General features: G+C 38.0%; 1 protein-coding gene across 1 annotated transcript in view; it reads left to right on the forward strand.

Moving 5' to 3' along the window:
* Positions 1–17,884, forward strand: part of SLC2A9 (solute carrier family 2 member 9) — an 82,965-nt gene that overhangs the window by 2,699 nt on the left and 62,382 nt on the right. Inside the window, exons 2-5 of the mRNA XM_058838873.1 lie at positions 1,191–1,289; positions 6,069–6,229; positions 10,075–10,199; positions 11,310–11,455. Coding sequence (XP_058694856.1) covers positions 1,191–1,289; positions 6,069–6,229; positions 10,075–10,199; positions 11,310–11,455 — 531 coding nt within the window. The remainder of the gene's footprint in view (positions 1–1,190; positions 1,290–6,068; positions 6,230–10,074; positions 10,200–11,309; positions 11,456–17,884) is intronic.

Genomic DNA, 17,884 nt, shown 5'->3' on the forward strand with positions numbered 1-17,884 from the left:
ACTCATTAACCTGTTGTGGTGTGGTGAGTGATATAACTGAAGCTGAGTTTCTTAGTCCTGATTAAGCAGGTCTTCCTCCTTTTGAAAAGATTGAGGCTTCAGTGACTGAGGAGGCTGGGCACAAACAGCAGTGAACTGTGCCTGAAATTCTATATTCTTATCATAGCTGTTTTTAAAATTGAAACCACATTAAAAATACATCAATTTTAACACATTCAGAGTTGTGTTTCATTATCTACATAACATTATTTGCAATTGACCAGCCACCAAAACACTAATGTCTCTTGGGAATGGCTGGGAATCGTCTCTTTTGCCATAATCTGTAATCCAGCAGGAGAAGTAATACTGGGGAAGTTGGAAAGGAATGCAAATGCAAAATCTCTCAAATCAAAGCAGTTCTGCATTTTATTCAACAGCTGAGGTGGAAGCAGAAATTGCAGATTTGGGCTAAAAAGAGTATGAGGAGGATGAGGTGGGAAGACCTGAGGAGGGAGAAGTACAGGTGTGCCATTGGGAAAACGGGCACTGGAGAGTGTGTGTGGCAAAAAGTTATTGTTGGAAACTTGCATTTAGATTACAAAACCTAGTTTGTAGGCATAATTTTATTCTTTTTGGTCACAATTTCATTAATCCTTATTGTTGAGGGGTAAAGGGCAGGGTGCATGCCATCTCATGAGTTTTCATCCAAGTCAGATCTACCCCCAGACTTCTTGTATCACCTTATGTAGTAAGGTGATACAAATAGATGTAACAGTAAGTATATTATATGTTCTATGTTATATATTATAGATTATAGATATACTATGTATATATATACTATAACAGAAAGTAAGGTATGCCTTATTTCATTGTGCTAGTGATATACTGTCAACAATTTCCTTTGCTGAGATTATGCTTCCCCAGCATTTTACTTTTTGGTGTGGGAGCTGGCAGAATGCTTGCAGCAGAACTCTGTGAGGTTGAAAGAAGTTCAAATGTTCACTTATGCCTCCATAGATGTTAAGCGACATGCTGTCACTTCGAATGTAATGTGGCTCAGATTGAGCAAGGAGAAGTGTTTCAGACTATTATTCTGGAGCAAGGGCATCTGCCTGCAGGTGCTATGCAAGATAGCTAAGGGGTGTTTAAAACCCGAGGTACATTAATTTTGAGTGTGTTAACAATGGCTGCATCTTTTCTTTGTTTTTCAGAACTGGTCTGGGAGTCTTATTTTAGCCTCCTTAACTGGTGCTTTTGGGTCGTCTTTTCTTTATGGTTACAATCTGTCGGTGGTGAACGCTCCCGCCGGGGTAAGTGACTGGCTAAAGTGGAATTTAATGTCAGTAGAGGGCAGCCTTGTCCAACTATTGTGCTCCTCAGCACCCTGCCTTTCTAGTCCTCCTGATGACATAGTAGGAGGGGATTAAATCTCGTAGAGTAAGGTTCCCTTGCCCAAAACCTTCTTTCTGCTTCCCATGAGGTCTTCACGTAAATTCAGTAAGTGTCAGAGAGCTAAATGCTGCCGTTGAGGTGAGTGGGTGCACATGGTTTGCTTCTTATTCTCCCAGATCCAGGCTAATCCTGAATCTTCCTGCACACTTTTATGTGCTAAAGTATTTTTTATATCTGACTAGTGAGAGTATTCAGTAGCTGCATGCACATGTTCAGCAATTTCTGTTCATGCAATTCAATTCTAGAGGGTTACACAACATTTCATTCCCACAGCACTGATATTATAAATAATGTTTCTGGCTTCCTCTTAAATAATGAGCCTCCTCTTCTGTGTTTTGTTGTGATGCCTCAGTATACAAGAATTGTGGGGATTTCATTAAAACATCAGTTATTACAAATGAAAACCAGAACATTTTCTTTTTACACTGGCTGTCTAAAGACCCTCAACACAGTCAAGCACAGCAGGAAGCAATTCAGTGGAGTTGCAAATAACACTATTTTGAAAAGTAGTTAGTAAATATTGGGAATTAACTGTGGAAATTCCATTTCAAAATAGTTCCTTTCCAAAGCTAATCTCCTTCTTTTATGAAAATATCCTATTAAAATATGTGGCTAGATTTCCACCTAAACAGGTTTTTCATGTTAAAGCTGGATGAAATATTTATGCAAATAATGAAAGAAGCATTTTTTAAAATTTATGTTTCATATGTGGATTTTATTTGGTAAACTGTTGACCCAAAGGAGTAGGAAGAGACTCACGCTACAGAAATTTTTAATTGCTCACTTCATAACTTTTGGGAGTTTTCTTCAAGTTCCTGGTGTTTTATATACTGGTAATTGCAGGCTGGATAAATTGGATGTTAGCATGACATGTCCAGCCATCACGTCACTTTGCAGTCATCAGAGGATAAACACAGCTTAGAAAAAATCAGCAAGAAGCTCTAATTCTGTGAGCAATGGTATTGATTGTCCTGATGGAAAAATCCTTCCTGCACTGCCTTGGGGCTGTCAACAGAGCAGTGAGAGTAAGCCAGTTTCTAAACCTTGATGTACCATTTGAAAAATGGGCTGTCCTGGCAGTCAGAGCTTTCCTGTCACTTTCTGCAGGTGTAAGGGATGGAAAGGGTGTGCTCCTTGGCAGCACTCAGAAAGTTCTCTTTGAACTATGCAAGAGATTCCAGAGGTGTGGGTGGGGAGGTTGAAGATGCAACCCCGTGACAAATACTAAATTCCAGGTTTTGTACTTAATAACACTTCCAGAATTGTCTGGTTTTGTTTGAAATCTTTAGTGTGACTTTTGAGCTGAAACTGGGCACTATGCTGATGGCTTACACCATTACAGGTCTCCCTTGGCGTTTCAGTGTTTGATTTAGAATTTCGTATCTCTCTTATTCATATTAAGATGTACATTAGCTAAGGCTAAGGAGTAGTTCTACTGACAAGGAAGTTGTGTAGTTCAAGAATAAAATATCATTCTGTCCTCTGACCCTCTCTCTAGCTCCAGGATTAATTGATGTGTGTCATCCATTTGCCTGAGACAGACCACTTTACTGTCCCTGTCCCTGGGGCTGCAGTGACTGGGTTGAGGGGAAGAGCATAGGCTGAGGTCACAGCGATGGTGGGGAGCAGTGAGCCATATCAAAGCTGTGCTTCTTGCAGAAAAAGAAAAGGAACCTTATCAGTCTGCTGCAAGGTGACCCTTTGGGAATACTGTTATGACTGAGAAACACCAAAGCAGAGCATCTTGTAGCTGTAGATAAAAGCAGCCTTGTAAGAGGTTATACTGGGAGGGCAGTAATTCCTACAAGTTGTAAGCTGAGTTTCATTTATAAACCTGGTAGGACAAATAACATCTTGTGGTGACATGCAGCTTACAGCCGACATCGTAAGATTTGCCTTCTCTCCATAGGATGCTGGGTATCTTCTGCCCCTCCTTACTTCAGTACAATTCCTCTTGATGCTGAAGTCATCCAGCCTTCCAGAAGGGTTGTACGCTCCTTTGAGAAGTAGTGAAAAAAGGCTTGATAATGGCAGTTAACTAAACCCCAGAATGTTTCCAGGATCCTCAAACTGAGCGCGTAGCAGGATGTCAACAGGAGCTGATGGAGTGAAGGAAGTTAATTTAAGACTGAAATGTTGAAGAGCTATTTGTAAATTCTTGTGTCCATTCTCTTTCAGTGCCACAATTTGTGTCACAAACTTAATGAGTGACAGCTCATCAAACCACAGGGGAATTCTCCTATAGTTCTCACTGGTGGGCTTTACTTCAGGTCATCTCATGAGGGAGAGTTAGTCTAAGTTCTTGATTGTTGCAAGGATGAAATAAGCTGCACATACTCTGTTCAGAGCTGAGATTGCTTCCCACTCAGTTCCCTGTAGTTCTGTGGGAAAGAGCATGGCCCATCACAGGTATGATTCCCTGAGAAACCCAGAATTACAAGTTTCCATGGGCTTGTTCAAAGAGTTACCAGAATTTATTAAAAACATATGGGAGCATTTGCCAGTAGTAAGACAAAAGATTTAATTGAATACAAGATGAAGCTGTCTTTTTCTGAGCTGCATTTCTACAGTTCATTTCATGGACTGATTGTGGACGGTGCCTGTGAAACAATGATGTGCTTTGTGCTCTGTGCAGGAAGCAAAGTCCCTGCTACTTTCTGCTTTGTAGCCCTTGCCCTCTTCCTGCAGGAGGCTGCAGCTCTGAGTTCCTATGGCACAAACATACAGCCTGCTGTGACAGCAGTTCAGTAGTTGTCACTGTGTGAATGACCTCTGTAACTATGGGAAAGACAAGGAAAATATTTCTCTGGTTTTTAAAATATATCCATTAGATTCATACATATAAAACTTTCTATATTACTTATATCCCTCTTCTCGTTCTCATCCCAGCACCACTATCATCATGAACTGAGGCAGTTGAGAAAATAAGATACTGATACCAGCCACCATTTTTTGTAGGCTTTGTTAAGGGCCTAAAATTTTTGTATATAGGTTTATGCCTTTAGTGTTATTGAGACACCTGATCAAAATCCCAAAGGAGCTTTTACACAAAATTCAATAGATTCAGATTCAGTGGATTTATTCTACCAGGTTAGTTTTGTTTCATGTGCATCTCCTGAAAATCTCTATGTTTTATTAGCCTTCTGTTTCTTGGCAATGGGAGACCAGGGAGAGATGCGAATACATGTCAGAATATCCATCTATCTGTTACCAGTGAGTGATTTAGTTTGTACTTTATTTTCTTGAACATTTGCAGTTATTTGATGCCTCCTTGTAAATAACTAAGCTATGCTGAGAAAATTAGTCATAACACAAGGGGAGAGTAATTTGACTACCTATTTTTAGCCACTGTCATTAACAAGAAATGCTAATAATATTCTAAAAGTGTTTTCTCTTAATATTCATTACTATCAGAAATTAATTTCAAATAGACAAGAAGATGTCTGAATCTAAATATAATCTGAGTATTGGTGTTAAAGAACTAAGATGCTTTTTCTTGATTTAATGGCAGATCCATCCGGAATTTTGCTGTGAGACTTCTAAATTCTTCAAGCCCCAAATGGACTTGGTTTTTTAAAATTTTTTTTCCCTGTCTATTTAGAAACATTTAAGATAGGATGGGAGAAATAACCCAGTTCTCCTTTTAATTAAGGGCATGAGAAGTTTACTAGAAATTTTATAGATGGAAGACAGAAGATTGTATATTCTACCTTCACTTTTCTTAGGTATTTTGTAGGTAGAGAAGTGATAATTCAAACTAAAGGCCCTCAAATAGAATATTTCATGTGTTCAAGGCCAGATTTTAGGTGAAGTTTGAAGTTCCTAGTTTGAACAGGGAAAAAGTAGTGGCTTATTATGCTGCATCCTGTCCCAGGATAATTTAGGAGCTCTTACATTGTGAAGAAAATTGGAGAAGAAACTGGGAAGAAGTTCCAAGATTAAACTTTTGGTATTGTAGAGCTTGAGAGCTTTTCCCAAGTGTGTTGTGCCCTTCTGCTGTGATGACTGCAATTTCCTGGTACTGTATCCTAGCCAGAGCATCAGACACCACAGTGGCATTTCCTCAGTGCTGAAATGGGAGCAGCATAAAAACAAGGAAGCTTGACTAAATAGAATATTTAGTCACTAAACAGGTGATGTCTCTGCAGGCAATACAGAGACTATGTTTAAGTGCTGTCCTGGAGCTATGACATCTTTACCTTTTAAAAAGATGAAGAACTTAGTCTAATTAAATATTGGGGAAGGGAAGTTGTTAGAAGGCATCTTTCAAAAACCTGTAGTTGTCCTCATGTGAGGAAAGCAGATGAAGAGCATAAACTTTGACACATTAAAAGCTAAAGAGTAATCATGTCCTGCACATTCTTGTCTACCTGTGGGGCTTTTTCCCCTTCTGCTTTGGTACTGCCTTGTAGTTACAGTATAGTATATATACTAGGACAGATTTAGTTAGCTTTATTGCAGTTGTATCTATAAATGAGGCCCCATTTTTTTTGGAGGAGAGAGACAGAAGAGCAATTCCTGAAAGAAAGCTACTCTGGGTTTTCTGGGTTTTTAACTGTTTCTGTTTTGCTCAGCTGTATTCCCAAAATGTGATTTTTTTTTTTTTTCACATATTTTTATTATGTATTTTCTTACAGTATATCAAGAAGTTTTACAATGAAACCTGGGAGAGGAGGTATGGCTTCTCAGTGGATGAAGGCACGCTGACACTTCTCTGGTCCATAACTGTTTCTATTTTTGCCATCGGTGGCCTTGTGGGTGCTATTATTGTTACTCCAATTGTGAAGTTCTTTGGAAGGTAGGTGTTCTGGAAAACTTGCATTTTCTAAAGTAGTTTCTTACTTAGTCTCTCTAGAAAGTTTTACTTTTATTAAATAAAAAATAATTTTAAAAAACCCAAAAAAACTTTCAATTCTGAAAATTTACTGTGCATCATTTGAGTCACAGAAGCCATTTATCCTGAACGAGCAGTGGGTTGAGATGTCAAGGAGTGTGACTCGTCAAGTGTGACAAAGGAAAATACCCTAAAATAGAAATTATTTCACAAAGGACTGACAGAATCTTGTTTCATGAGTCTACTGAGTATCTAACTGTAAACAAAGAAAGATATCAACATATCTCATTTGCTTCTTAACAGCAATTGCTGTCATGTGATAATAAAAATTTACTTTGTTTTATATCCTTCAAATTCAATTCAATACTTCAGATTTTTTTCAATCCTTGTGTCAACTTATAATACAGTTTGAAGAACTGGCCTAGGATGAAGTTCATGTATGGCCATCCCCAAGAAGGGGTACACCATCCATTCTGTACAGTGCAGCATTTGACCAAGTCTTGACCATAGAGAATATGAGTATTTTAGGAGTGCTTGTGTTGGTGTGTGCTTGCATTTTTGCTGCAGATACTATTTCTGTCAAATTTTTGTGTCATACAGTCTTCTGAAAAGAATTTTAAACTTAATTTACTATTTATCTATATTTAGAAGGGCGTGGAAAAAAAAACCCGCTATCATAGCATTCATCATAACCGCTCATTTGGATTTTTCTTAATTGTAAATTCAGTATTATTTGATATCTTTTGGTCAGTTAAATCACAGGAGAACATCATCATGGAGGCTTAAATATAAGTGTAAACCTCCAGTGTTCTTACATTTTACATCTTACATTCATACATTTTGACAATTTCCATAGGACTGTACTTTCCTAGGTCTCTTTCACCTTCTCCCAACTTGTCCATATATCATTTTTCATCTCAAAGAGGGTATTTTCAGGTTTTTCCATTTCATGCTTACAGCAAGTCAGTATTCTTAGCTGTTATCCATTCTTCATGAATTTATTTTGTCACTTCAGCACTTGATTTTCAATTTTTAAATATTTTCCATAGTTACATTATTTAATTTTTTTAGGTTTTCAATTTCTTCTGCCAAATCATATGTTTGGCTTTAATATACTTGTTAGAAATATTTAACTGTGCCTGACTCAGACTGATTAATTGTCAGAATATTGCTGAGTCTTTATTAAAACAAATGAAGTAAAAATGGGTTCACAGAGGCTAGAATTTTCAGTGAGGAATGGAACACCGTTTGTGCAGGTTTGTTAAAATGGTGGCTGATCTGTCGTAGATACACCACTTCTACTGGAGCTGGTCACGTTTCCAGGGCAGGCCTTTACACTTGCAGACTCTGCCCCTGTTGATTATGTTTGTCTCCATTAAGCCAGGAGAACAGCTCAGTTACAGATCCAGTGGATGAGTGATGGAATAGAGATGGGAAGGGGCTGTGTGAAGAAAAGCTGCTCACCAGACTGGTTCTTGAGTTTGCTGTTCACACTGCAGTGTGTTTGTCTGGTCTAGGAGCCCAGACTGACACATCATTATGGTAATTGAGGAGCACACAGTGAAATGTTGACAGAACAATAAAATACTTTGCTGTTAAATTGCTCAAGTGTAGGTTGGAGGGCTGTAGGTATGATGAAGCTGAGCTCCATTTACACTGACAAAGAATAATGAGCTAAGGGGGATTAAAAGCACTAGTCAGAAATAATGTAGGAATTTAAAAGAACACTTTTGAATCATATTGCTGTAAGGCTAAAAACATAAATTCCAAATTTCTGGATTCATAGGCCCTATTTACTTCAAGAGACATGCAGAGTAATTTTTTTGTAAGGGAACCTTCATCCACATAAACATAATTCCCATGTTCAGATGTGGCTTTGACACTTGGTAATTTAAATTCTCCTCTTCTGATGAAGAGGGTTTGCTGCTGTTTATCCTGAGCACCCAGACCAATATGCTCAAGGAATTGTTCAGGTCACTTTTAGGGAGACATATTAGGCTGAGCATCACAACAGGCTTCTCTCCTCTTGGTACCACAGGCAATGGTCACACTCAAGTGCCTTCAGTGAGAGAAAGGACAGTGCAAGGGGTCAGGGTCAGTGTGCAGCAACTTCCCTGTGCCATTCCTTGCTCCTCACTCCTCCTGTGCTCCAGAGTGGATCCCCATGAACCACAATCCCTCTGGGGATGTCCTGGCTCAGTTCTGGATCACCCACTCTTCCACTGACCTTGCTACAGCCTCGCTCCATTTCCCCACAGAAGCCACCCCTACAGCCCCAGCACTTCCAAAGCCTTGCTACTGACACTACTTTCCATAGTAACACTCTAAATAGAGTGTTTTCTTGTTTTCCTTCCTTTTCAGCCTGCCAAAGTCTTTGTTCTTATCATGTTTAGTTAGGCTGTGCTTTTCTCAGCTGCATAGTATGAGAGTTTGCTGGCCAACTTTTTCTCAAAATATATGTATTTTATAGTTTTTGTTTAAATTAAAGGAGAACAAAGCAATGTCTTCAGATGAATGTATAAAACTTATTTGACCTGAACAAACATTTTCCCCATTTTTGTCATTACTTGTATCACTTCAGCCATCTCAGAGTATATACCCATCTGAAAAATCTGTTCCAAATAGTGTAGTCATCATTCTGACAGTTATGTTGTATAGATTTTAAATTAATTGTATCCCGTTTTTCAAACTTCAAGCCATGTTATTAATTCAGTGTTCAAAACTCACTAGAAAGGAGGAAGAGTAATTAAAAATACAAGTGTGAAAAATATTTCCTTTCAAAAAGGTATGCCTCTGTTGTGAGAAATTGGCTAAATTTTTCAACGGGTGTAGTAAGTTGATACTTACATGTTGAAAAAAATAAGAACTGGTGGGAGAGTTTTTCACCTGCTCTAGAAAGGAAAGGGGTAGACAGCCTTCCTAGTCACTCCTTTTTAATTAATCCCTCAAACTTGAACGGAAAGTTCTGAAAAATGAAGACTAAAAAGAATTAAGCTGTTGGCAAATGAGAAACTTAGATGTTTTGAAAATTTTAAAATATATTGTCGTGATTTTGTTTATACTTTTTAACAAAGTAATAATTTGCATTAAGAGCATTTATTTTATTTGAAAAAAACCCTAATGTTTTATTTAACTTAAATTAATTTAATGTTTTATTTAACTTATCTGTTATAGAATGAAATAATTTTAAAAGTGGGGAAGAAATATGTAAACCTGTATTTTGGTTAATTCCAACAATTTTTAGAAAAGGGTCGATTTTTATTACTTCAATGAGTTCAAATATTTTTCCTAACTTTACAAGTAGGAAGTAATTTTCCTCAATGTATGGTTTTAATATCAAGTATTTACAGATGAATTATAATGACATAGATGATGTCACAGCTGGGAAGTTCTTGAAGTGCCAAAAACTGTATGGAACATTAAAGTGCCTGTAGTTATATCAGCTTATTGCTATTTGAATGATATTATTTGGGTTCTCCATACAGACATCCATCCAGAGTATGCTTATTTATAGCCATGTACAGGGCCTCAGGCCTGGCACTTGTGTTTTTAGGATACATAAGTTGGCTTTTGGAGTACAGCTCTTCAGCTATCTACATTATGTTTTCTTTTAAACTGTGGTATAGGTTTGAAACTGTATCCACATGCGTATACCGCTGTTTTTCAAAACTCTACTCATCTAAGAAGCAGCGTTTGTTAGGCACTTTTTATTTATAGATATTTAAGAATAAGAGCTTAGTGTGCTTCTAATACAACTAGATTTAACTGCCATGATGCTGGTTTCTATCTAAGCCATCTTTGCCTTTCAGGAAATGCACGTTGGTGCTCAATAACGTGTTTGCAGTGGCAGCTGCGTTGTTGATGTCCCTGTCCTTGCTGGCAGGGTCGTTTGAAATGCTCATACTGGGCCGCATTATCATGGGTGTTGATGCAGGTAAGCTTTGGTCACACTCTACATGACTGAAATGCTTGTGCCATGCACACACTTTCTCCTCTTCCCCGGTTAGAATTTGCTTGACATCAAAGAGGTATTTCAGGGACTAGCTGTAGCCACACTGATTTCACTGGGACAAAATGGCACTTGAAGAGCTGGTGGATCTGCTTGGAGGAGACACTGGAATGGATGCTCACCATGGCTGTTTCCACACCTTTCCTCTTCCTGCCATGGTAGAGTGTATTTATTTGTTTCCATGCCATGAAAATCCCTTGACTAGGAGAGTGTATTCTGTTTACAAACACTGCTTTTTGCTGTGTTTACAAGTTGTTGGATCCCATGCTAATGCACCTGCAGGACTAGGGAAGGTTTGGCACCTCATCAATTGTTCCTAGCACTATGGTCTTCCCAGTCTGAAAATAAACCATGGAGGCACTGCAGCTCCAGAATAATCTTGCAGCTAGAAGGAAGGGTTTCTGCTAATCTTTGTCTCAGATACCATCAAAAAACCAAATTTCTGGAGCTGTGCAAATGTTGTCATTGCACAGACCAAGCTCATGCATTTGTTTGTTCTGCTCCTGGCTTTAAGCAGTATTCCAACTCTTATTTCATGCCTATTGTGAAGAGTTCATTGTAGCTATAAGCCTGTTTTGAGAGGAACATCTGCTAATACTGTTTACAGTAAAAATACTTCATATGTCTGCTCTCTCTGACTGATGCATTGGGCTTTTTTCCCTTTGCCACAACAGTATTAACATGATTTTGCTTGCTTTGGGATAAGCAAATTTAAAACATAAAATCTATTCTCCTGGAGATTCTCATCTCTGAGTAACCTTTGGTGCTTCACATCAAAAAGCAGCCTACACACATTGCTGTAGATCTGTAACAGATAATCACTCCCATAGATATTAAATGGTGTGAGAGTAATTAGACATACAAGGAAAATAATTCATGTTATGTGTGAATAGATACAATTCTGTTCCTTGCATGTTTTTATGCCACTCTTGTGAGTGGATTATCACTCAGGTGCCTTTCAATAGAAATTTGTTGCATACCAGGCATAATAAAAATGTTTTGACTTAATATATGGGTTTTGTTCTTCCTTTGTAGGCATTTCCTTAAGTGCTCTCCCCATGTATTTGAGTGAAATATCTCCTAAGGAAATCCGTGGTTCATTGGGTCAGGTCACAGCAATTTTCATTTGTATTGGTGTTTTCACTGGTCAAGTTTTGGGCCTTCCAGAAATATTTGGGCAAGTAAGTATTTAAGAGACCTTTTCTATCAAAGAACACAAGCATGTTCTAAGTGTCCTATTTTCATGTTTTGATTAGATTATTTGCAAAAGTGGAAAACAGAAATATTTCTTTTTTGTTTTGAAGCACTTTGAAAAGTAGTTTCCTCCATGTCTTCTAGAAGCATGTACTAAAAGCATGACTAAGTTTGGTAGATGTGGCTGGCAATTTCAACAGCTTGAGTGCCTTGTGCACTGCCTTATCCAGATCTCCTTCTCCCCCTTTCTTGATGTACATCTATTTTTGCTAGTTTCCAGTTTCTTTGGGCACCATGGGAATGCTTAAGAGTTTTTATATTTTTGATCTCTAATTTTTCAATGTGAGATAGAACTAAAAAAGGCTTGATTAGAGTTATTATGGGAACCTGAACAGAAAGACTCTTGCTTGGTGATTATAGCGTACCTTTTAGTGCAATCCTTACTTGTCCTGTTTTCAGACTGATAGAAAAGCAGAGTTAACACACACCTTTATGGAAAGATTATCTATTCAGATAAGACTTGTTTTGCTGTCATAGGCTGAGATTAACTTGGTGGCCACTGGATGTCATCATTACTCTGAATAAATGAACTTGAGTTTTATCAAGCTGGCAATTGGAAATACAGATTCACACAACAGGTGAAGTTGGAAGGAACCACAGTGGTCGTCTGATCCGACCAGGTGCTTTCCATTCAGAGATGAATCTTCAAGGCAGTGTGGAGGAAAGGTCTGCAGCAATCCTCTTACACTGAAACTTAAGTACAGAATCCCTTCTGACAGCCAGAAAAAGTAGCAAGGGGTAGGAAAGTGAGAGGAGCTTGTCTTTCTCTGTCTATCCAAAGGCAACTCCTTTGTAAATACATGATACCGTTCTCCCTGACACTTTTATTTTTGCCTGACCAGCTTTCTTATTCTGTCCATTTATTCTGTTCAGCTGTCCTGAGGGCAAATTATTTGATTCAATTTACCCTTTATTGAAGGATAGATTTTTCCCCTGCCCATCCAAAGCAACAGATTTTAGGAAAAAACTTAAGATAGCTTTGATTGAGTGGCTTCTACAGATGTCCCTTCTCTTGCCTTGGAAGCAAGTCTATTACAGATGAGTGTATGAAATTTCAAGGGGCCAATTTGATTGCTTAGAATATGGCAGCCCTTATGTAGGAGAAGTTTTTTCTAATTTGGGTTTTTGAGACATGCATACACTTTTAAAGGTGAGATGTCATGAAAATTCTTATTCCTTGATTCCAGCTCATTCTTGCAGGTTTTATTTCTCTTTTTGCCTTCCTTTCATCACCATTGTTGCCACTACCAAATTATGGAGGTAATGGTTCTGCTTCTACAACCTGCTTTAGTGTGAAATTAATGAATATCATGCCATTAAAGACAGACATAAATTTATGTAAGAAGAAATATGCTTTATCTGTAGAACTATTTTTTCAAGATGGGTAACATCAGCATGTAAAAGAAGCAAAGTTTTGGCTGATGTGAATTACAGTATTTCCAGCCAATTTATTGGAGGCAGCTTGAACATTCTAGTTTATATGTGGGTGGGTCTTTCTCTTTTAATTTCTCTTGGTTTTAGTCAAGCCAGGATTTTTTTCCCTAGATTTGTGGGGTTTCCATTGAAACTCCTTCAATGGGAGGCAGTTTATATTTTGCTGCTCTGTAGTTGTTCGTTTCTTATCAGAATTTGTTGTGAATGATACTAGTTACTAATACTCGTCTTCTGTCATGTTTTTGTAAGTTTTCTGCTGAGATCTGTCGTGTGTCTGTTACTTATAAGTTGAGCAAGTATCTAAGAGGTTTTTAACCTTAGTGTCTAAGCACTGATGGTTTTGAAGAAAGGAGGGACAAAAACAGAGCTGAGTGTCTTGCTGGAAGAGACTCTTTGAAAAAGGAATGGACATGAGAAGAGGTGTCAGCACAGCTGAGGTGCTTCTTGTAGGAGGAGGTAACAGCAGCATTGCTTGCGTGGTCAAGTAAAAGGGAGGGAAGGGAGAGGAACTGACTGCTCCTTGTTAACATGAGAAAGAAGGAATAGAGGGGCTTAATCTCAAAGACAATATGGCTACAAGAATGATTTTTTATAAATATTGTGTGAATAGTTGCATGCTGAAATTCACCAGAGTGATGTTTGGAACAGAATCCTGGCTGAAGTAGCTTGAGCAGAAAATTTAAATTTTAAATTGGAGCTTGATGCAATTATGCGGATTATATGAGGTTGCTGCCTTCAGTGGTTCTGTAGAAGATTCCACAGAAAAAGAAAGTGTTTATGTTGGTTGTGGGGCATAGTGTTAACAAGCATTTATGAACAACCTAAGTGATGACTTCCTCTGTTATCAAATGCAAAAGTGTCTCTTTAAATGTGAAACTGTGATAAAAATAGTTCTAAAGCAATGAGTATTACTTGAGGCAATTCAAAAGTCCTTACTGCTTTCTGTATCAAGTAGGTTAAGCAGACTTAAATCGATTTTTAGTAATCTTTTGTTTGCCAAGATTGGTCGAGGTGCAGCAGGAGGCATGTGGGCAGCCCCAGGTGCAGTGCTGAGGGTCAGCTCTGGCTGGGTTAGTGCCTTAAGGCTAGTTGGCTGTTTCCTATTCCTTCCTACTCCTTCAGTTTTCCCAAGCTTTCTACAGGAAAGGCTGAGCATTGACAATCTTCTCACTTCCTTCTGGTATCTTTGCATGCCAGTTCTGTCAACTTACTCTCATTAGTCTTTTGAGCAACTGTTATTTATTTATTCCTTAGAACCTTTCTGGTTTTTTGGTTGTTTTTTTTTTCCACCACCTTCTACAGTGTGCTTCCTCTCTCCTCCTCCCATCACTTGTGATCTTTGTGTTTCAGGTTAAATTTCACCTCTTCTAGTAACACAAGCTCTTTAATCTCTTTCTCACTGTGTAAGCTATTCTCTTGAATAATTCTTAGTTTAAATTTGAACCTAGTAGAACAAGATTATACAGCTAACCCAGATCAACTAATACTTTAAAAAGTAGAATTATATTAAATATTTCCTGTTTTTCCTGGAAATGTTCTGTCTGAAGTATTCATTTCTGTGTCCTGCCATATTGAAATGAACTAGACAAATATGACTATGTACAATTTTTAAATTATAGTATAAAAGAGCAAATGCAACAAAAAATTACAATCTAATAAAGATCGTAACACCTAAATACAGGCATTTTTTTGATTCTGAATATATATAATTTTATTGTATTTGTCATCAAAGGTACTAAGTTTAGAATGTGTTTCTTCAGAATGCAGTGCTTACCAAGAGTGATTATTTGAAGGAGAAAAGATGCAGTTGTGACAATAGTCCTCTGCTGCAGTTACTTGGTAATCTTACTTGCTTTCCACAGCCCTCATTGCCTCCCATCCAACAAATCACAGTAATGCTTTTTATTCAAGATTCAAATTTGTATAGGTCATAACCTATGAGAAAACCTATCTGCAATGTCTCCACCGAGGTTTGGGAAATGCCACCCATTTGGTAAAGCGTGGTCAGAGTACAGAGCACGATGACTTCATGTGCTGGTGACCTGCTTCTCCCCATCATCCCAACTGCTGAGAGCTGTGTGCTTATTTTCATCTGCTGGCATCTTGTGCTCTGTAAGCCAGAGTCCTTAATTCCTCAGGAAGCCATGGCATCTGCAGATGACAGCTCGGTGCAGGCCCACAGGTGTGCAATGATGTTATCTGCTGTAATGTGGGCACTGCTGAATTATTGCCACTGGCTACATGATTATTTAATTCAGGCCATTTTTGGTTGCACAGCATGTGCAGCTTTCCATATATGTGACTGAAGGAAAAAACCATAATAAGATAAGGACAAACTATCCTAGACTGTCACTTCTTCAAGCACTGCCCTTCAGGTATTTTCGTTCTCTCTGTTTCTCTGATTCTGCAATTGAATCACCCAGCCTATTTTTCCTGACAGATTGCTCCTGCAAAGCAAAGGCCAGTGCACTGTCAACTTCAGTTTTGAAAGTTCAAATTTACACTTACTGTCTTGGGGGATATTGTCTGGCCTGATTCTGGCATATTCTGTGTAACTTTAGCTCTCCCTCTAGCTAACTCTAGTTCCTCTTGCATGGAATTATCTGCTCCACAGGTTTTCCTTAGCATGGTAACATTTTCTAAACTTTGTAAACCATCAGACTGTCTATTCTACAGTTTCATTTTATTTAATGAGAGTGGACTTTAATCTTCCCTTAAATTACAGAGGATTTCATTTCTGAATACATTTTCAGTAGTCACAGTGTTCTTATTGTCAATATTCATTGAGCTTCAGTATTTCTCTCATCTGTGTATGACTACAAGAGAGAAAAAAATGTTTCACAGTGTGTATATTTACTCAGGACAGGTAAAGCTGAAACAGCTGCCATTGCCATGCTCTCCTCAGACCTCTGCTTTGACCCCCTTTTCCTGTGCCTGGTGTCAGGCTTTGCCAGGCTGCAGTTGTTTTCCCTGGAATTGGCCCCAGTGGCTGGCCTGCTCTGGCTGCTTCTCTGACTGAACAGCTGCTTGCCACTGGTACACCAATGGAGAAATAGGAATTTGTTTGTTTGTTTGTTTGCTTTGGCAACCCTCCTCTACACTTTGGGTGTTTCTAGGTCATGTACCCAGGAGCTTGTCTAACTACATGGTTGCATTGTTTCCTAGTGGATAGTATGTTACTGTAAAAACCTTGTTTTGCTTGCATCCTAAGACTCACCAGGGGAACCTTTCTGAACAAATTCTATTAGTGTGTTAGTGTTTAAAGGAAAAAAAATTAAAACTAGACTGAACAGAAAAAAAATAAAATTCTCGATGTGTTCATCTCTTGAATGTTGCAAGTAGAGTACATTTGGTCATTCTTTTTCTGTAAGAGTGTAATCAAGCTGTACAAGGTACAGGAGCAAGCAGCAATGACCAGATTTGGGAAGTGGCTTCTTGAGGAGAAAAATCAGGGTTAAACAGCTCTTATGGGTAACCCCATGCTGGGAAACACTCAAAGCATGAGTGCACCAGAAACAAAGAGCACCAGAGAAGGTTTAGTATTTATCTTGAAGTGACATGCTGTCTTTTCTAGACTCTTCTCAATCTTTCTTCAAAAGCATTTGGAATTTATTGCAAAACTCTAATGTACATGGTTAGAATTATAAACTTTATTAGTTGGATGTTGTCTTTGTCATAGAAGACATATTAATTAGCCTAATTACACATTTTTGAGGATTTTTAGCAGCTTTAATGCATATTTGGCTAAGGAACACCTGTTTTTAAGAAGGTATTTAGCTGGAAATAGGTTTGTGACACATAATGACACTGGCCAAACTCCTCACAACTCATTATTTTAGCAAAGAAATTCTGCTACTGATATAAATATCAATATCAATTTCTGCAGCAAATTGAGCTAAATGTGGAAAAGAACCAATGAACCCCATAGACACACACACTGTACTATATGTCTAGTAAGGAAACCTCTCTGTGATGAGTTCCTGTCAAGTTTTTTTACACAAGTGAACTTTGCTGAGGAATAGTTGAAATAAAACTAAAAACTTTCATAGATGCTGTGTCAAACTCTAATTTTCTTTACCAGACCTCTTAAAAATTATGTATTTGATGTGAAGGATCACTGTGGATTTAGAAAAGTTTATATAGGAATTTTTCATTTTGCTCTACCAAGGTCTTTTAAAAGTACTCCTTCACCTGCACAAAAATAGACAGTGATGGAATACATTGTACAACCCGTGCAGCTGAAGACTGTTCTGAAAATGAGCTTTGATTTTACTTGTCAAAGCTTCATTTTCAGCTTGATTTTTCCTTTGTTTTTCTTTTTTTTTTAACTGATCCTTCTTCCTAAGGCTCTTGACTCAGATTCAGGAATTCCTTAAAACCTGTCATTAAATTTTAGATGAGTACAGAAAGCTATTCCAAAGCACTCTAGGGACCTGAAACCTGCAGGTGGACACCAGTGGCAAAATGGTCTGTTGGGGGTGCTCTTGAAATGAATCTGACACATTAACATGATAACACAAAGTATGAATCAACCAGTTTCTTAATATCTTTCTGTGAGCTCTTCTGTATGTTTACCTTCTCCTTGAGTGACTATAGTTAAAAAAATTCTTCTTTAAAATACAAGTGGGAATTTTGAAATATGGAACAGAGAGCTCTTGTGGCAATAAGAGACAGGTGAACTCTTGCAGCTTCAGGCAGAGTGTTGGAAATTAAAGCAGCTTATGCCTTATGCTGTCAACAGAATATAAAAAGGTGTTTGTATTTTCCATTAAAGACAAATGCCTCCACCAGTTTAGCATTTTCCAGGATCACTTGAAACCCTAAAATGTCCTGTTTATAATAATTTCAAACATCTGGCTATGTAGAATAGAAAAAACCTCATAACATCTTCACTCTGCCTAGTTATATTCTAAAAATACCGT

The sequence above is a fragment of the Poecile atricapillus genome, chromosome 4 (genome assembly GCF_030490865.1).
Source record: "Poecile atricapillus isolate bPoeAtr1 chromosome 4, bPoeAtr1.hap1, whole genome shotgun sequence".
Lineage (NCBI taxonomy): Eukaryota > Metazoa > Chordata > Aves > Passeriformes > Paridae > Poecile > Poecile atricapillus.